Source organism: Delphinus delphis, chromosome X, assembly GCF_949987515.2.
Source record: "Delphinus delphis chromosome X, mDelDel1.2, whole genome shotgun sequence".
NCBI classification, from domain to species: domain Eukaryota; kingdom Metazoa; phylum Chordata; class Mammalia; order Artiodactyla; family Delphinidae; genus Delphinus; species Delphinus delphis.
The window spans coordinates 68,921,872-68,942,265 of record NC_082704.1 but is presented as its reverse complement, the minus strand read 5'-3'; the positions used below and the strand labels follow the sequence as shown (position 1 = coordinate 68,942,265).

At 43.0% G+C, this 20,394-nt stretch overlaps 1 protein-coding gene across 4 annotated transcripts in view; it reads left to right on the top strand.

The window, feature by feature from the left end:
* DLG3 (discs large MAGUK scaffold protein 3) overlaps nucleotides 1-20,394 on the top strand; it is a 56,644-nt gene that overhangs the window by 24,430 nt on the left and 11,820 nt on the right. For all 4 annotated transcript variants that reach the window (XM_060002427.1, XM_060002426.1, XM_060002428.1 and 1 more), the window contains 3 exons: nucleotides 6,980-7,094; nucleotides 19,723-19,899; nucleotides 20,146-20,221. In XM_060002427.1, coding sequence (XP_059858410.1) covers nucleotides 6,980-7,094; nucleotides 19,723-19,899; nucleotides 20,146-20,221 — 368 coding nt within the window. The remainder of the gene's footprint in view (nucleotides 1-6,979; nucleotides 7,095-19,722; nucleotides 19,900-20,145; nucleotides 20,222-20,394) is intronic.

Below are 20,394 nucleotides of genomic sequence, written 5' to 3'. Positions count from 1 at the left end.
GATCTTTATAGTGAGTTAGCACGTTCAGTAAAGATCGTTGACTCAACAAGGGTGCAGATTGCCACGCTAAACTTTGAGAAGGAAACAAAAACCACATCAAGGAGCTTACAGTTTTGTAAAGAAAATGACATCACCACAAGTTCTGGGCACTAGATTTTAAAAAGGGAGAGGTAGTGGAGGGCCTGGAAACCACGTTAGATGAAGAATGGTTAAGGAAGTAACAATATTTAGCCTGGAGAATAGAGAACTTACTTGGAGTACATGATGGCCAGTTCCTATTATGGCTGATATTATCCCACCTTTTCCTGGTCTTTCAGGAAGAAATTCAGAAGCTGCCTTTGATCCTTTCTCACCCTACATCCAGTCAGATGTCAGATTTTCTCTCCTCTAGCTCCAGCATATTTCCTGATTCTTGCCTCTTCTTTCTGTCCTCAGTTGCCCCCACACTATGTCAAGCCTTTGAAGTCATTGTCTATACTAGTAGAACAGGTCTCTGTTATCTTTGTCGCTGTTTTCCCTTCTGTATTATGTTCTCAGAATAATCTTCCCCAAAACCGAGTTCTAATTGTATCACTTTCCTATTTAAACACTTAACAGTGGTTCCCAAAGCCTAGTAAGAAAAGTCCTATCTCAAACTCTTATAATCTGGCCCCCTAACCTTCCATCACTTCTCCTTCCCCTGTTCACACTCTACCTTCTCTTCAGTCTTATTCAGTAGTCTTGGAACCTGCTCCAGGCTTTCCCAGCTCTTTGATTTTCTTTAAACTGTTCCTTCATACAGTTATGCAGAAGAGAATCCATCATGTTTTATACTGTTTTAGACACCAAAGTAGGACCAGCTAGCAAAAGAGATGGCCCTCAATCCAAGAATTTTCTCTTGAATAGTGTTGTCTAATAATTAAGGAATACAGAGCTTCCCAACATTGGATATATTTGAGCAGAGGCTAGGGGGCTAGCTGGTTTGGATGCTGTAAAGCAGGCCCCCCTAGGGGCTGTAGGGCCTAGACAAAAAGAGAAAGCATGGTCCTCTGCTGTCAAGAAACTTAAATCTACATGTGAGGCACCACACTTATTCTCCCCACAATAGCCATAGTGATACACATACAAGCATGTTCATGTCATTCCTTTACTTAAAATCTTTCAGTGACTTCTTTCTGTTACTCTTAGGATGAAAGCAGAAATCTTTACTGTAGTCCACAAGGTCATGTATAATCTGACCTCTGTCTACCTTACAAGTCTGATCTCCTGCCAGTATTCCCTTACTTCCCTGTGATCCAGATATTTTGTACCCTCACATATGCTGTTCCTTCTGTCTGGAATGCTTTCTTTACCCCTTTTCCACGGGCTAACTCTTCATCCTTAAAGTCTCAGCTTAAATGTCGCATCCTCATGGAAACCTTTGTTAACCTCCCATCCCCCACTCAGTAGATTGGGTCACCCTGTTCGTCTTGTAGCATTTTCTTCATAGCAGTTATCACAATCGTAATTAAAATTGTAATTAAATAGTTGTTTTTTTCATTATTGTAATTTCTAGGAACTGTTTGATTACCATTATATCCCCATCAGCTCTCATAATGCCTGGCACACTGTAGACATTTAGTTAATATTTGAATAAATAAATGAATGAATAAAACTTCTGGGTGGTGAAGGACATAAAGGATGTTCAGTCTCAGGCAGGGAGGAAAATTTCAGGACAAGGGAATAATAGGTAGGAATGAACAAATTGTGTTCAGGAGTTCCAGGCAGGTTAGATCAAAAGGGGATCTGTCTAATAAAACATGGAATAAATCGGCTGAGAGTGACAAGATGATGGTTTTAGCAGTCTTTGAAATTTTAGTTGAGATATTAAAGTTCTGTAGTTGCTGTTGAGTTATTAAAAATACCTGGACAGAGGGCTACAAGTTGGCGTTTTAGGAAGGCTTTTCAAATAAGAATCTTAAGCTGGATTGGAGTTTGGAGAGCCTGGGGGCAGACCACCAGCTAGAGCAACACAGCAGTGGTCCAGAGAGGAGATAACACAGTGTGACCTAAATCCAGGCAAGAGATAAAAATAATCATGAGAAAAGGAAAAGGCAATGACAATGGAAGTTAGAAAGAAAGATGGATTGAGGAAGCAGTTAGGAAGAACATCAGCAAAACACTGAGGAAACTCTGGTTGTGCACAGGAGGAAGGGGGCTGTCATTTACTGTACCAGGGAGGTTTGGCATGAAATTACTAAGTAGGAGGAGGCAGAGTGGTCAAGTCTAGAGGTAGATATTTCTAGAGGTAGATAAAGTATCATATAGGTGGTAGGACAAGCCCTTTGAATCAGCAGCTCCACACACAGGAGGACCTTTTCTGTGATTATGCAGAGAACATTTGAGGTTCCTCTTTATCTATTCCAGAATGCAGTCTTGGCTTTACTTTTTCATAACCAAAAGGCTTATTAGAGTTTTTTCCCCCAAACAAAAAGATCAATCTGTCCTTAAAGGTAAATTCTGCCTCTACTTCTTCAGGAACAGAAGAGCTGCTGGAAGCTTTAGACTAGCAGTTTATCCTCACTTCCAGTCATGAAGGTTTCAGAATATTGGGGTTCATTTTGGTAGTGCCAATCAAATTTTTTCATGTGCATGTAATTTGACCCTGCATTTTCACTTCTAGGAATCTATGCTATCGAAATGCTCATACAAATATACAGAGCAGCATTGATTGTAATATAAAAAATTATAAACAATTTAAATGTATGTCTGTTGGGATATGACTGAATAAATTATGGTCTGTCCATAATATGCAATACTGTGCAGCTATTATAAAGGACGAGGTAGATCACTGTGTACTGACATGAATAGGTTTCCATTATATATCAGAATGAAAAAAGCATGTGAATCTATGTGAGTTGTGAGTGTATGTATATAAACGATATATACATGGTAGTAAGTCTGGAAGGATACATACTAAAAATCCTAACTGGTTACTTCTGGGTAGTGCGATGGGGAAATGATACAGGAATGTCCAAAGAAAAAAGTTAAAAGATTTTAAAAAATCATGTGCTACTTTTATAATTTAAAAAAGTGTGTAAACTCATTAGATTTCTTTGCAGGCACATTGGACAGAGGTTTCTTTTTTTTCTTTTTTTCTTTTTTTGCGGTATGTGGGCCTCTCACTGTTGTGGCGTCTCCCGTTGCGGAGCACAGACTCCGGACGCGCAGGCTCAGCGGCCATGGCTCACGGGCCCAGCCGCTCTGCGGCATGTGGGATCCTCCCGGACTGGGGCACGAACCCATGTCCCCTGCATCGGCAGGCGGACTCTCAACCACTGCGCCACCACGGAAGCCCTCTTTTTTCTTTTTAAACATCTTTATTGGAGTATAATTGCTTTACAATGGTGTGTTAGTTTCTGCTTTATAACAAAGTGAATCAGTTATACATATACATATGTTCCCATATGTCTTCCCTCTTGCGTCTCCCGCCCTCCCACCCTCCCTATCCCACCCCTCTAGGTGGTCACAAAGCACCGAGCTGATCTCCCTGTGCTATGCGGCTGCTTCCCACTAGCTATCTATTTTACGTTTGGTAGTGTATATATTGGACAGAGGCTTCTTTAGCACTTTCCTTTCCCGTGGAATTTGCAGTTGTATTGCCAATTTTTTTTTTTTTTTTTTTTTTTGGAGAGCTTTCCAACCCTCTTGTCCTAACTTCCTTTTGAGACAGGCTGCAGGATACTTACCTTATCTTTTCCCTGAACTAACAAAACAAAACAAAACTCAATTCTGTAATCAAGACCAGCAGCTTCAAATTTTATTTGGCATCGGAATTACCTTGATGCTTGTTAAAAATACAGATTCCTTGGCCCACTCAGTAGGTTCTGAGTCAGTGTATCAGGGGGTAGGGTCCCAAATCCTGATCTTTCAGAGGCACCCCAGATGGTCAGTGAGAAATCCTGTTTTGGGGAATGATGTCTGATTGTCCCCTACCCCACTCCCTTTTCTCTCTGTGATTAGTAAAGAGAATGAGGGAGCAGTGACTGACTCACTGTGGATATCTTTGTGGATCACAAATGGTTGGGTTCATATGAATGGGAAAAAAATGAATATAACACAGTTCAGTAGACTTGAGATTTTAGTAATAAGTGTTGTTTCTTTAAAATAACCTGTTAGAAGTAGGCCTTTTGGATTAAAGAGGCTGGTCTGGTGGGCTTCTTAGGCAAAGACTTAGGCCTAGGAGATGCCTTTCAGCAACGGCTTTGTTATGAGTGGAAGGGGAAAAGAGGGACCTTGGCAAATTGTAAGGTCTTAGAATTCAGATGCTTTTTAGGTGAAGCTTTTGTCCTTGGAAAATGAGGCCTCTAATATTAAGATGAGGTACTATCTAAAGACTATTCTAAACAGCTTTTTGTTAGAATTATTTTTTTCTTTGTTATAAACAAAGTTTGTTAATCAGATGCCCACTGTGGGTTATTAACATCTCAAAAAGGTGTTTAAAAAACATATACTCCAATTGCTCCCAACAATTAACCTTGGGAACAAAAGCAAATGGGAATACTTCTTAACTACTTTTCCAAGCCCTCAGTGAAGCTGGCAGCCATGAGTTAAATAAACCATTAGTTTTATTAGTTTGAGAACAGAAGCATCGACTTGGGCAGAGTTTTTTAATCTGCTCCTCGTTTACCCAACAATCATTTATTCGGAGCCTACTTTGTGCCTACTGGACATTAGATAACTCTACAAATAAAAGGCAGAGACCGATGAGCAGCTAGAACTCTAAGGGGATCATCTGAATGGGGAAAAAGTGAATAAAACTATTTAATAGGCTTGAAAGCTTAGTAGCACATAGAAAACAGAAAGTGGCTTCCTTAAAGCAATAGCCTTGTTCTCTTTCTATAGTCTATTTTAAGTGGGCTCTCTGGCCCAGCGTTATCAACCTTGGATTAGGAGCTTTGAGGAAATGGTGGTTTGGCGGTTGTTTTTAAAGGGTTATTTAAGAAATGTAGTTACTAAGCAACTGCCATGACCGGCTGCTAAGTTGGAGTTCAGTGGGCAAGCCAATTCCAAAGAAGAGAATATATAAACAAGTTGGGAGAGGGGGAATATGGCTTAAGGATAGATTGGGTGGTGGGGTTTTTTTTCTTTTTTTTTTTTTCTGTGTTCAACGCATATTTCTGCCTTTTACTTATCTTGCTTAAGAAGGGGTTGCTTGGTCAGAAATCTCTTTGTCTCACCCAGTCTCCTTTTAGCCGGTGAGTGGGGAGGAGGGCCAGAAAGGAGCCAACTGGAGAGGGCTGGGCTGGAGGGCTGAGCCTTGGGGCGGGACCCGCGCCTGGGCGGCTCTAGAGGTAGATAGCCCTGCTACTGCGTGCTTGGGCCATCCAGGGCTGCCATGACAGATCGGTCACCACCTTCTACCTTTAGATTGGGAAGCCTCATTGATATTGATGTGTTGCCTTCTAACCCTCAGAATAGGGACATTGTCCAGCTGCTGTCTCTCTTTTTTTCTTTCCCCAACACTTAATGGGTGAGTCAGTGACTTAACTGCTTCCTGCAGGATTTCAGGGACAGGAGTAAGTAATGAGGACAAATCACCATAACACCAGTGCGTGCTGAATGAAAGAGCACATGAGTTTAACCAGTTGGCTTCATTGGTACCAGAGTGAACAAAAAGAAACTTTGTTGAGAAGAGGATATTTGTATGAGTTAGAACCCTATTCCCTCCTGTTTAGGCTTTTTACTGTTTCCCTTTATACCCAGCTGAAGGTCAGGTTGCTTTGCTGAGGGAAGGGGAGTGTCAGGTGTTAGAACAGGTGTTTTGTTTTCTGCCTGTAGAGTCTTACAGCCTAGATGGGGATGCTTCTTGCCAGCCCTCTGTGGTGCATGAAAATGCTTTTGTGGAATTCTTTTTTCCTGGAAATGTGTTTGTTTTTTAAAGCAGTTCCCCAACCTTCAACCCCCAGTATAAATTGTGACTTCCTTTAAAATCAGCTTGTCATAATGAAGTATGCCTGTTTTCTACCGTTTTCACAGTCTGTGCCTTAGATATATCCCATTTCATGTGGCAATTATAGACCTGAAAAATGTGCGGTGTGTGTGTGTTTGTGGTAAATGTGAACATCATATATAAAATGTGCTAGGAGAGTGTCACAGCAAAGTAGCCCTGTAAAAAGCCTTTTATAATAATTGTATGGATAGAGTTAATTTTCCTATGTCAGGTTTTCTTACATTGGGTGTAAACCTGTAGTCACCTTTTCAGAATGATGAGACTTTTTCAGACTGTTGTAATGGTGTCAGTGGGCTACAAAGTTGGGCATGGACTTATGACCCCCCTGGCTAGATGGTTTTGGAGGAGAAAGATGTCAGCAGACTTCTGGGTTTGGGAGAATTTCTATTGTAATGTTCAATTGTTACTGAAGCCAAAGACCCTGTTTGTTAAAAGGGAAATAATTCAGGAGAGCTTTGTGATCTTCTCTTCTGATTGTGAGGTTTGTTTTTACCTTTGTACTGCATTCCAATGTCCCCCCTCAAAAAAACAAGTCATCTAGAAACAGATCATCTTTGCCTAACAGTGATATAATGGCCTCAGGTCCTTCGCTGCCCCACCACCCTGCATCTCAGGGCCATCTGTTCTCTGCAATCCACTTTTCGGGAAAGTCTCTTTTCCCATCTGCTCTCCTTGGGCCTTAGTGCCTGCTCTAAAGATTAATGAAGGCTGCACTGGAACCTCTTTCCAGTTGTTATTTTTTTTAAGGATCAGTGAGTTTTTCCATTCGATATGTCCAAATGTTACTCCTTTTTCAGGTGTATTCTTTCATTCTACTAGTCTGGGGGTGGAGAGAAATCTTTCTGTGCATTGAGGAGGTACTTTGCTTATCAAAGCAAAGATTGACTGGGCTGGCTCTGGCTGCTTTGAAGCCAAGGGTCCTCCTGGCTCTTTGGCCGCTGGCACACAGGCTTGGTGCAACTCCTTGGGTTCATTCTTTTCTTGTCCTTTCCCTTGTCTCTCTGACAGAATACAGTCGCTTTGAATCGAAGATACATGACTTGCGAGAACAAATGATGAACAGCAGTATGAGCTCTGGGTCTGGGTCCCTGCGAACGAGTGAGAAGAGGTCCTTGTACGTCAGGTAAGTCTCACCTCTGAGCACCAGGCCTTGTGCTGCACAAGGGGAGTTCCGTGCCAACCCAGCCCTTCTTGTTTAACTAGTGGGGTAGGGAGTGTGTACTCCCAGTACTAAAACAACACTTTGCACTGTATGCTCAGGTTGTGTGCTTTATGGTCAGTATCTCCTCCCTTTTGTGAGCTGGCTTCTTCCTTTTTGCTCCTGAATGACTCAGTATGGGAAATTTTCAGTTTGCTCTAATTGTAAAAGACTGTTGGGTGATTGTTGCTATTCAGCATTCAGAGAGCACTCAAATGTTCAAAGTACTTTGCTTGCAATCTGTGATTTGAGGGGAAACTTGGCATTCCCCCCTTCTACATATGCATAATAGACATCAGAATTTGTATCCGAGCATATCAGCTATCACTGTGTTCTGGTACAGGGTCTCTTTTAAGAAACCAAAGAACTGACAGGTTGCTGCTTTCTGGGTTTTTTTTTTTAATTGTGTTCCCTCACTCCCTGTGCACTGGTCTGCTGTATCTGAATCATGGGACATGGGATGGGATGGTGTATCTTCCACAGGAAGGGTGGGTGGAACGGATATATAGCATTGAGTGTATTGCTGCTGAAAGCTGTTCTGAGATACTGTCCAAGGCTGAGCTTTTGACCCTTGAGTCACATTATAATACTTTGTCAGGTCAAAGTACAAACCTCTTAGAGAGTTGGATTGCTAAATGAACACTATGGACTCCTCCTAGAATTAGGGATAGTTTCCTTCTTCCTGCTTGGGCTTCTTGGCAAAACTCCAACAGTCTGGGGCAAGCATCTTGTACCTCTCCAAGGGTAAAATCCTCGGAGAAAGAGGTGGTAGGATTACTCCTCTGAGCCGTGTGTGTGTGTGTGTGTGTGTGTGTGTGTGTGTGTGTGTGTGTGTGTTTAATGCTTGTATCAGACTCCTGGGTTAAACTTTTTCTAGTGGCCTCTGATACCAGCTGGAAGGTGGGGAGGGGAGGCTACAGTTGCTAGTTGCCTGGCAACGTGACATCTACTCTGTCCTTGGGGTTTGAGATGACATAGCCAACCGATATAAATGCTAATTGCAGTTTTTCTCTCAGGTGCTTGATTTTCTTTTTCCTCAGTTGCTAGTTCCTGACCCTCCTGCAGGGAGAAGAGCCAAGGGAGCCCAGATTTGAGCCTCAAGCCCACTAGAACCCTTCATGGTTCTTTTCTAAAATGAACCCTCAGCTCTACTCCCTCTGTGTTGAGAGCAGCTTTCTTCACATTTGTTGTGAAGAGAGGAGAGCAGGAGGAAGGCTGGACTAGTCACTGGTGATCTTTTCAGTCTCCTGTTTTCTGTCCCTAAGCCCTTGCTCTGGATCTGCAGCCTAGACACTGGGGTGCCAATGGGGGGACTCAGAAATATGCTGTCGCCTCCCGCAAAAGGGTAATAGTTATGTGACTCGGTCAGGATTGTTCCATTCCCGTGCTTCCAGCCCCCGCAGATGTGGCACTCCAGTGTGTGTGGGAAGCTGATCTTTAGGCAAGACAGTTTCTTTGGAGAGCTTTATTTCTAAATTTCCCCTCTCTGCCTATCCTGTGCTAGAGCTCTCCCTGCCTGGGCAGGGGGAGTGGGGCATCAGCTCTCAACCTGGAAGACCTGGAACACCCTTCTCTGGTCCTGGCAAGGGACGCATTCCATCTGACTCTGGGGAGGAGGGTGGAGACTGCACTCTGTTTCTAGTGAATCAGTTTATACAGTTTATATCATCTGCCCTTAACCTTATGTAGATAATATCTGTATCCTCAGAGGAAAGTAAATATGGTTTAGAATAGTGAACATTTTTAATCACTAGAGTTCATCAAGGGAAATAATATTTTATGGCTAGATTAGCGAGCTGAGGTATTTCGCTAAGCTAACCCTCTACCAAAGCCTGAAGCCTGGCTCGCTCTATTGCTTTTTGTGCCTGTTTTTGGCCTTTTTTTACTCTACAGTAGCTTCCTTTTGTTCAGCATTTAAGTATATTCAAGGTTCTTCCATTCTTAATAAGGAAAGAAAAGAAATTCCCTTGATTACCAATAGTCCCTTAAACTATTGTCTTGTTTCTCTTCTTCTCACCACATTTGCCACATTATGTGCCAGGAAACACTAGCTCCTCAAGATGTTAAGTATTGTGTGAAAAATCAGTGGTTCAGTAAGTTGGGCAAATGCAGGATTAAACAGAGGAAAATAGGGTTCTTTACTGTGATCAATCTCTAGGAGGGACTGTACTAGGCAGTGTTTCCCCCCAAAGATAGGAACATGGGAGCCTTATTTGGAGAAACTGGTCTTAGCATCCAGGCTTGGAAATATTGCAGTCGTCTGTACTTGCTGCTGCTATTGCTTCAAATTGCTTCTCTTTCAATAGGAAAGGAAGTGTGCATCTGCTTATCAGCATGGTGGTATGGTTCCAAGCAACTCTGAAAGGCTCCAGAGGGGCAGAAGCCCAACTCTGTCAGTAGTGACTGCTTCGCTGATTCTCTGCCATTGGTCTGATCTCTTCATATTTGTTTCTGTGTATTACCGGCTTTCTTCTTTAAAGGCTCTCTTTCTACCTTGCTGACCATTCCTCTATACGTTTCATTAGCTCTGCCCCATAAATGGCAATGTCATTTATGTTCACAGCTTCAAATCCTGTTGTGTAAATGACAACTCTGATCTCTTTACTGAACTCCAGACCCACATATCAACCACTTGTTGCACACGTGACTGGAGCTGCCCTCCCAGTGCCTCAAACAAGCAGTGTGTTCCAAATGGACCCCCACACCTACTCATCCTCCTTACTTTCCTTATCTAAACTAATTGTGTCACCCTATCATGTGGAAAAGGGATTAGATTTGTTCTGTCACCCAAGGCAGATCTCAACTCAACATAAGGAAGATAGAGCTTATGATTAAAACTGTCTGAAAGTGGAATGAACTGCTTCTGGAGATAGTAAATTTTATTCTTTGTCACTGGAGGTGTTACCAAAGAGGCTGGGCAGCCATTTGTCTGAGTGTTGCAGAGCGGGTTGAAGCTAAAGATCTGCTCAGAGGCTTTTAGTAGTTCCCAGTGTCTTCAGGATGAAGGGGAACAAACAAACATTTTAAACAAACATTTACGGGAACAAACATTTAAACATTCTCTTTAAATTGCTTTTAAAATCCTTTTAATAATGCTACGAAGTAGGCATTATTATTCTTATTTTTCAGGTGAGAAAACTGAGATTCCAGTTAGACAGCTAAGAAGTTCCAAAACTGGAATTTGAACCTGGCTCTGACTAGAGCTCTCTCATCATTTCCCAAACTTGCTGATAGGAATCAGCTGGCATGCTAGTAAAAGTACAGATTCCCAGGCTCTTCTTCTATCGATTTAGATTCACCAGGTTTGGGGAAATGTATGTTTTTAACAAGCAGTCATAATGCTTAGGAATGACCACTTGTTTGTCACAATAGACATTTATTTCTGTTTCACTCGAACAACTGAACATTACACTTACTTTAGCTCCTGCCACGTGGAAAGCAGTAAAGCATGGGCCTGAGAAATTGGGCGTGGTTGTGGCGGTAGATTCAAGGAAGCGGTAGACGTGGTTCCCGCCCTCCAGCAGCTTGCCATCCACACAGATGATACTACGCAGCAGGTGGTTAAAGTGAAGGAACCCTTTACAGTGGGATTTCACCTCTAATTCTGTTTGCTGTTGTTTCCCCTTCTGACATGCTCCTCCTCCCTTCCCTTCCCCTGAATCTCTATCCTCCTCTCGTGTGCATGGGGTTGCAAAGCTGTTTTGAAGCAAATAACACCCTCTTGCAGCTGCACCGAGGCTGTAGCAGGTGAAGCCTTAGGAAGCTGCAGCCGCACTAACCACAGGGGAGATGGGATTTGTGGAGCGGGGAGCAGGAGGAAGAAGGAAAGATAGCAGTGTTTGGAAAATGAAACTTGGTTTTAAAGTCACTAGTGACTTAATGGAAAGGCCCTCCCCACCCTTCACCATACTATAGAAACACCTCTTAAATAGTATAGGCAGGGTGAACAGAGCCCCTCTTTCTGCCCAGTCTAGGGCCTTTGCTCTGCTGGTTAATTTGCCTTCCACACTAGAAAAGTCCACAAAGTATGCCTCTCTTGAGCCTTTTGCTCAGGGTCAGGGTGATTAGATGTTTAACTCAGGCCATTCTGATGTGAAGGTAGTAAAAAGACACAGGGTAGGTTAGAGTTCCCGAGACCTCCAAGTTCTACACTTGTATTTAGTTTATTTATTTATTTCATGAATGAACAAAAGACCTTATCCTCCAAAGCTTGCCAAGAGGCTTGATAGTACATTTGTAGAAATAGCTTTTGAAAGTCTGTTCCGGCTAGCCTGGCTACATTCTTTGCAGTCACAGGACAGCATCAGGCATTTTGGGAGTCCCGGCCTTCTGGCTGGCCATCTGCCATCCCAGTTTTCTTCCCACTCTAGGAAGGAAGTCATGCCCCATCTGTAGTCCTGATTCAAGAAACAATGTCCAAAAAAATGTCAGAAATATTGGCTTGGTCATCAAAGAAGGCTGGAAGGTGCTCCTTCTTCTTCACAAGCAGACATTAATTGTACACTGCTCTGTGCTTAGCCCAGGGTGGTGCTCGGGGGAGCCCAACTTTGTCTTGCTCATTAGTGAGTTTCAGTAGTGGATTAAGATGCCAGCGAGGTAATATTGGCAGGCTTCACTATCTGACAGAATTTGGGAGTGATGATAATCCGCATCTTAAAAAGCAACCACAATTTATGTAGTGTTCAGGGCTACCAGAGGATGGGATAGTTTCCTGTATCAGTGATTCTGGAACTGCCTGTTGCTGGATCATATACAGACACCAGTCCTGGACTTGTAATCCCCTCAGCTGATCCAACAGGTGCTGTGAACCCTGAATATTCACACACTGTGGGTCTGTGAATGCCCCTCTAACTTCATAATTGCTCTCTAAGGCCTGAGACTCTGAGGTAGACTAAGGAGAAGAGTGCCCTCCCCTGTTCTCCATGTTCCCTTCTTCAAGGTGTGCAAGGGACTCCTGACTTGCTGCCAGCTGCACTTGCTCCTCCTGTGATGACCCACCTTGTGTCTATCTGAGTACTCAAGTTTGGACTTTTGAGTTGCTCTTCAGGAGCTGCGAGAAATTTTAACTCTTGCACTAAGGTCAAGGGCCGATTTACAGCTCTCTGTGCATCCTTTAGATGGACTAGGCAAGGGAGGGGCTGCTGAATTTTTAAGTAATATGTGCCCTTTATCTGGTACTTTCTGTCTCAGGCAGCTTGGGCTGCTGTAACAAAATACTATAGGCTGAGTGCTTGAACAATAGACATTTATTCCTCACAGTTCTGGAGGCTGGGAAGTCCAAGTTCTAGGTGCTGGCAAATTCAGGTTATGGTGAGCCCCCTCCCCCCTTCCTGGCTTGTAGATGACCACCTTCTTGCTGTGTCCTCGTGTGGCCTTTCCTGGGTGTGTTCTGAGGAGAAACAGGTCTCTTTGTCTCCTCCTCTTCTCATAAAGGACTAATGTTAGGATGAGGGCCCCTCCCTCGTGACCTAATCTAAACCTAATTGCCTTCCAAAGGCCCCACCTCCAATTACCATTACATTGGGGGTTAGGGCCTCAACAAATGAACTTGGAGGGGGGAACCCAAACATTCAGCCCATAACACTGACCAAAGGAAGAAATCGATGTCTCCCAACTGGTATGGGAGGGATATACAGTGGAAGAACACTGCAGGATAGTAACTGGGAGGGTGTTCTGTGCTCCCTGCTCCAGCTTGGTCTCATCCACCATTCACGAGCATCATACGTGGCCTCAGTCCTCAAAGGGCTTTCCCCAAAGGGATATAATATGAAAGATTAGAAAACTGCAAGAGTTAAATAGCAATAAACAGAAAATATAAAGAAAGATCACTGCTAAATACGTAGTATGAATTTGGAAGAAGGAAATTTGGAGTGGGCAGGGTCACAGAGAAGGGTGGAACTTGGGTTGGGCCTCAGAGGAGCTGCTGATGGCGCAAGGGGACAGGCAGAGCCTCCCAGGCCAGACAGATGGCTGGGTCCACAGGCAAAGAGGTGGGCACACTACTAGCTGAGTACATGGAAGCAGCTACTTGCCTTTGAGGCTGTAGTGCTGAAGTGCTGTTGTTTACTTTGCTTTGAGAAACCTGCCTGACCGGTTTCCTCGGTATTTGCCATTTTCTTTGCATTCCTGTTCACTAAGACACCAGGGTGTCTGGGCCAGATGCGTATGATTTCTCTGAATCTTTCAGACCCTAAACTTTAAATTTTAGGACCCGAACTGCAGAGACTTTGGGCCTGGTAATCTGTTTACTTTGAGCTGATTATATTCCTGCTTTCCCGCTTGGCAGTGAGGTCCCAGCTGAAAGGAAGATTAGGCAAAGTCCTCTGGAGCGTGTGCATCATCCCTGTGGGCAGCTCTTAGGGGATACTATTTGAAAGGTCACCACTTAAACAACATATCTTTCAAGACCTTTGACAACACCTTCTCCTTAGGAAAGACAGGCAGCGGCATTTAAAGCTGCCGCGCTGAAACTTAGCTTGGGAACTCCAACCTGCAGACCCTGGGAAGTGAGCATCTGCTTTTCGTGCTGCTGTGACTTGGCTCCAGAAGGTGGCTTCATCGCCCACTTTCTGTTTTTACGTGCCACATTTTACCTGGGACATGCTCTTTACCCTGCTCTCAAGATAAATCAGTATTTTCTGGCCTGGCCATGATGTTTGAGAAGTTGTGGGAAAACCCAAGATCTGGCTCTCCTTTGCTTCACAGACGTACATGGCCATAACCAAGGAGAACATATTCAGGGTTGAAGTCAATAATCTTCTATGTAGACCACTCTCTGTGATCTTAGGCTGTGGATGGTAATATTTCCATAAGCTTTGTTCTTTCCCGACATAGTGTTTCCTTCTGACCTGACCAGTCCTTAACTTGGAGGCCCCCATGAGATTCTTTATATTTGCACCCAGGAAGGATAAGGAGTTTCTGAGGCTTCTAGTCTCCCAACACACCATCTTGTCAATAAGCTCACACACATGAGATGGGACCAAGGTGACGGAGTAGTTAATTATGGTCTTTTTTTAGGTGTCCGGAGAAAACAGGTGTTGCTTTTTTTTTTCTGCTCACTCTTGGTTTGAGTCAGAGGTTGAAAAGGTTGGTTGCTGTGTCATCTGGGCCCTGCATGTGTAGGATTTTGGCTCCAGGACAGTTGTTCAGTCTGATTTAAAAGGGGAGGTACGTTACTGCCTTGACTTTCCTTAGTGCTTGCCCTAAGGATAAAAAGGGGCGGGCAGGAGGATATATTCATGTTGTGGAGAAAGGTGTTCTTTGATCCTCTTTGACTAGAGGCATTTGTAACAAGGTGCCAATCCCTGTCACTTCCTTAGGCTTCTAGGCTGTTCCTAAGAGAGACTGTTATTGCTAGAAGGCCACAGTTTAGCATGCCTCTTAAAGATCTTAGGTAGGTAGTCAATATTTTTTCAAAATTTATTAAGGTCTAATTTGCATACTTTTTCCTATTACATGAAATACATGTCATTTGAAAGGTGGTCTGACTTTACTACTCAGGCTTGTTCTCTTTTACTGGATTACTTCCCACGTGAAAGTTTAGCCTGGTAATGATTTTTTTTTTTTTAATTTATTTGGTTGCACCAGGTGTTAGTTGCAGCACGTGGGCTCCTTAGTTGCGGCACATGGGCTTCTTAGTTGTGGCACGGGAACTCTTAGTTGCAGCATGCGTGTGGGATCTAGTTCCCTGACCAGGGATCGAACCCGGGCCCCCTGCATTGGGAGCGTGGAGTCTTAACCACTGCGTCACCAGCCTGGTAATGATTTAAAAAAAAAAAAAAGCAAAAAAAAAAAGAAAAAGTGAGGCAATGAAGTCGGTCACACAAGGCCTCCTAAATGAATGCCAGACTCCTTAGCTGGACTCCAGGCTGTCCACAGGCAGGCCCTGGCCAACCGCTCTCCCGAGTGCCCTGCGGTGAGGCCAAACGTGGGTGCTGCTGACCCCGGTACACACCCTGGGCTGCTTGCCTCCGAGCTTCTGCTCATGCTGTTCCTTCTAGCCGGAAGGGCCTCTCCCCATCTCTGTCTTTGAAATCTGAACCGTCATCGAGGAGGCCCAGTTCAAAGTTAACACCTCCCCATAGATTCCCCAAGCTTGCTGTGACCTATGCTCCCTCTGAAGGCTTTTAGGCCTTGGTTTGTCCTGCCCTTGTGCCTCTCGCTATGACACACTGTCAGCATACTCCACAAGGCCAAGACTCATTTTGCTTCTATATCTCCCTTCTGTCAAACACAGTGCCCCAAAGTAGACTCAGTGAGTATGTAAATAATGGAAGAAAGATATTTTCCAGACATAGCCAAGTGGACAGTTAGCTTTTTTTTTTCTTTTTTAAAAATGTGACCGTGACTTAGACCTCACAAAATTTTTCTGAGATTTAAGAGCCCTGGTCTGAGAGTTAACCATCATACAACTCTAAGATGAGGCCCTGTGCATCTCTGGGACTGGTTTTCATTGTCTATGAGGTACTTTTCAAGCTCTTAGTCAGACAAAATTTCAGCAGGAGGAGATTTGGAAAACAAATCAAGATCATGACAATGGAAGAAGGACTGTTGAAGGAATTAGGAATGTTTAGCCTGGTAGAGAAGACCTAGGAAGGACTCAGACTCATTAAATGTTTGCACTGGAAAGAAATTTAGAGAATATCAAAGGAATTTCCTTTATTAGATAGGAAGTGGGGTGAAATGACCCTTGAGGTTTCAGTGTTCTGCAGAGCTCTTCTCATTTGCTGTTCCAATTGATAGAAAAGGAAATTCTTGTCAATTCACCTTTTACGTTCTCAACTGAGAATGATATTGTAGTTCAGAATTTCAAATTCAAGTTTTAGGCTGCTATGTTTTTAACAAAATCATCGTTTAAAAAAAGCATTGTCCATTCTGTTGTTCACTATTGCTCATTCACAAATTCATCAGATAGAATGTAGGTAAACTTAGGTACTACATTTTATTGGAAAATTGCCTTTTTTTGCCAGGGAACTTAGAGCCAAACAGGTTCCTCATCTGAAGTAAATGACTCAAGTCAGGTGCCTGGTTTATTGACTCCCCCAGCCCTTTTTATTTTCTTTTTTAAAAGTGCCTAGAACAGTGGTGTCTGTTCATATTAGATGCTGATAAATATTTGCTTAATTAATGAGTATCCTTAAGAACAGACTATTGTATCATCATTTAAAATATTAGTTTTGAAGAATAGTCAATGATATGGGAAATATTAATGATACAATTTCAAGTGACAAGTAAGGTTGCAAAATTGTGTATACACACCATGTTTGTAACTTAGAGAAATATGTACTTTTTGATTTGTGTGTTTATTACGCAATATTATACAATACCACAACAGTATGAAGAATTACTTCTAAGTTACATTAAATGTGATTTTTAGGCTTTATATTTTTCAAATATTCTATAATGAGCTTTTATTAATTTAATTTTTAATGAAATTAATGCATATGGATAGTTTAAAATGTCAAATATTACAATAGCATATGCAAAAAATTTAATCCCTTGCCTATTCACCCCCTTTCTTGCTACACAAAGGTAACTGCTTTCGAATATTTTAACTGTAACAAAAAGAAATAGTAAATCTAAATAGCCTTCTATGTGTTAAATAAGGGAGTTACAAAATAATAGGGATGTAGAAATATAGTCAAATGAAAAATCAGGCATTTATTTCCACCAGGAAAAAAAACAATAGAGGACTTCCCTGGTGGTGCAGTGGTTAAGAATACGCCTGCCAATGCAGGGGACACGGGTTCAAGCTCTGGTCTGGGAAGATCCCACATACTGTGGCACAACTAAGCCCGTGCGCCACAGCCACTGAGCCTGCGCTCTAGAGCCTGTGAGCCACAACTGCTGAGCCCATGTGCCACAGCTACTGAAGCCCACACGCCTAGAGCTCGTGGTCCGCAACAAGAGAAGCCACCACAATGAGGAGCCCACATACCAGCACAAAGAGTAGCCCCCCTCTCGCGGCAACTAGAGAAAGCCCACACGCAGCAACGAAGACCCAACGCAGCCAAACATAAATAAACAAATTTGTTTTAAAAAAAACAACAATAGAAAAAGTTTATAGGAAAGGAGGGGTAGTCATCTATGAACACCACTTACATAATGATGTAAAATTAAATATTGTTTAACCAAAAAAATGTGATGTAACTAAATTGGGAGGGCAGGGGAAAAAGAATGGGTGAGTGCTATAGAAGACCGATACATAATGTCTAAAATGTAAAAAACAAAGCAAGAAGAAGCAGTTGTTTAGAAATATGTTAGAAAAGAAAAAGAAACAGCTAAAATATTTGAAAGCAGTTCCTTTTTAAATTGAGTTACATTTTTTGAAAGTCGTAAAAGGAACACATGCCTGTGGTTTAAAAACAAACCAAACAGTTCCATTCCTGACAGGCAGTGGGAACTGCTGGCATTCTTGTTGCCTTGGATCTGTGCTTATTTTGTTTTTACTTAGCTCGTGTTATGTGTTTTAATATTGTAAAGTATCCAAAATTCATCTTGGAAGTAAACTGACCTATTAGTTTTATTTAAATCTCAGACGTTTAATCAATTACCAATAATTGGATTCCTCATCCAGAAAATGTTTACATCAACTTTACTGTATGTACTCCAGCTTCTTACTGCTGTTGCCAAAGGTCAATATGGTTCTGTGAGGTGCTAAAATATATATTGGATTGTCCCTTTTATGTTTTAAACTTGTAACCAGTAAACTCTCCCTTCTAATCTTCTACAGCCTCATCCTAATCTCTCCTAACTCATTTCAACATCTTCTTCCTTCCCTCCCCAAACTAATTTGTGCGGAATCCAAGCTCTGTTCTTTTCCTTACTATATTTGTTTTAATCTTTGAAGCCCATAATGACATTTAGTGTTTCTCATTGTCACTTAAGATAAGGTCTTCACCATGCACGTGTTCGTAGGAAGCTCTGACAGAATAGCTTCCTTGCTTTAGGACACTCAGTTTTGAATGCAGTGCAGACGTGTTCAGATTTGATTCTATCACACAAAGCCCAGAAAGAACCTTGGGGATGGAGGGCCTCCTTAATCTGCTGACCTCAGCCTCTCTCCTTATTGCTTTGAGTGTGTAAATTGAGGGAGATAAAAGGTTTTGGGTCAGAATTTGGGTATTTTCATTTTCAAATACTCTGACAGTGACTTCTTAAGGATTCCATTTTAAGAAGTTTAAGATGTAGATGGGTGTTTCACGCTCCACAGTTTTATGACCTTCTGCATTTCATTTGGGCCGGCCTGCACATGGGGAAATAGTATGTTTTACTTTGCAGCTTCCCTCTGAGCCACAGACCACTGTATTGCAGGTAGAAGTCTAAGTCTTGGAACTAGTTCTGGGAAATCTGCTGGGCTGTATGTGCAAAGGTGTTAACAGAGAATATGAAGAAGACAGAGCCTAGATTACAAGTAGAAAAATACAAACTTTTCACTGAAATCACCCATTTGTGGTGACTGCGTATGAGGAGAGATCCAGTGGATGAGAAAAGTAGACACTTTCGTGTAGATGTGTCTGTTCCCTGAGCAGGGGAGCTCTGCTGTCAAGTACCAGCTTCACCAGAGCCGAAGTCAGCAGTCTATCCTGAAGGATTGAGCTTGCAGCTTTGGTTTAAATGTTCCTTCAAATCCGCCCCCTTTCCCTGCTATCTCATCATATATGAGGTCAGATTAATGTTCCTAAGTCTCTTTGGATGTGTCACTTCCTTACTCCCGAATCTTCAGGGGTCACTAGATCAGGTCTATTCAAGACCTTCCAAAATTGGCACCAGACCTTTATTTCCAGCCTCATTTTCCATGACTCTCAGCTGCAACCAGGCTGGTCTCCTCCTTTTTTTCAAGCCTAGATGGAATAGCTCTCTCCCCACCTTCTCCTACCCTCCCCTTTAATCTTTACTCTGCATGTCTTATCAGAGGACCTGGCTTCTGTCCCAGTTAGTTTGGTGTGTGACCTCAGTCAAATTATTCTTCCTCCTTGAGCCTCCGTTTCCCCGTATATGAGAGAGAGAGACTGAACTGGGAGACTTCTTTAGAGGGGCCCCTTCAACTTTATCCTTGTGCGGGGTCAACATCAGCCTCAGCTTTTTCTTTCGCTGCCCCAGGATGCACGGCCCTTTTCTCTTTTGTATTTCTACAGCATTTACCATTCATTGTTTGGGATTGTAGTTAACATTTTTGTGTCCTATCTTCAACTACTTTTTAAAGATTTGTTGTAAACTGAGACAGCCCATTGGCAGAACTAACTTGTTTCCCTAGGGCGTGGCTGAGGGAGAAGACTAGCGAGGGTGTTCTGCTTTGGACTCACACTTCATGTCCAGAAGCTGGGAGGAGATGGGACTCGTGAAAGATTGTTTTCCCTTATGCCCCTTGTTGGGAGAATGGGATATTTACAATGTCAAGACTGAAAGAAGGATGCAGTCTCCCACAGAATTCCTTCTGGTCTGCTGTAAGGCTGCTGGGTGTGTGCTGGCTCTTTGGGTTGACCTTCCTCTGCCATCCTTCCACCTATTTAGGGTTGAGATGACCATTTCATCTTTCACTGTTTGTTTCCAGGGCCTTGTTTGATTATGACCGGACTCGGGACAGCTGCCTGCCGAGCCAAGGCCTCAGCTTCTCCTATGGTGACATTCTACATGTCATTAACGCCTCTGATGATGAGTGGTGGCAGGCGAGACTGGTGACCCCCCATGGAGAAAGTGAGCAAATTGGTGTGATCCCCAGTAAGAAGAGGTGAGTCGTCATGATCATGAGAGAGGTTTTCCTTCCCCTGTTCCTGGTATTGATTTCTTTTTTACCTATTATACTATAAGTTGCTTGAGAGCAGTGGATGTGCTTTATTACTCCTTTTTGGTAGAGAGCTGGTGCTCAGGACATGGTTACGATTCAGTGAGTCAAAGATGGCTGCTGTGCCCACTGCAGCCCACTGCTGAGACCATGCACTGGCAGTAACAGGACTTCTTTCTGACTCCAAAACAGGGTGGAAAAGAAAGAAAGGGCTCGATTGAAAACCGTGAAGTTTCATGCCAGGACGGGGATGATTGAGTCTAACAGGGTAAGTGGGGATCCCCAAGGAAGTCAGCCACATGTGAAGAGGCATAAGAAGCTTGAAGTCTGTCTGGTGGATAAGAAAACTGGCGAGCACAAAAGAATATCTCTTTTTCAGGGCGCTGGCTCTGTCCTGTCAGAATACTGACTGCTTTTCACAAAGCAGAGAGAGCGGGCACC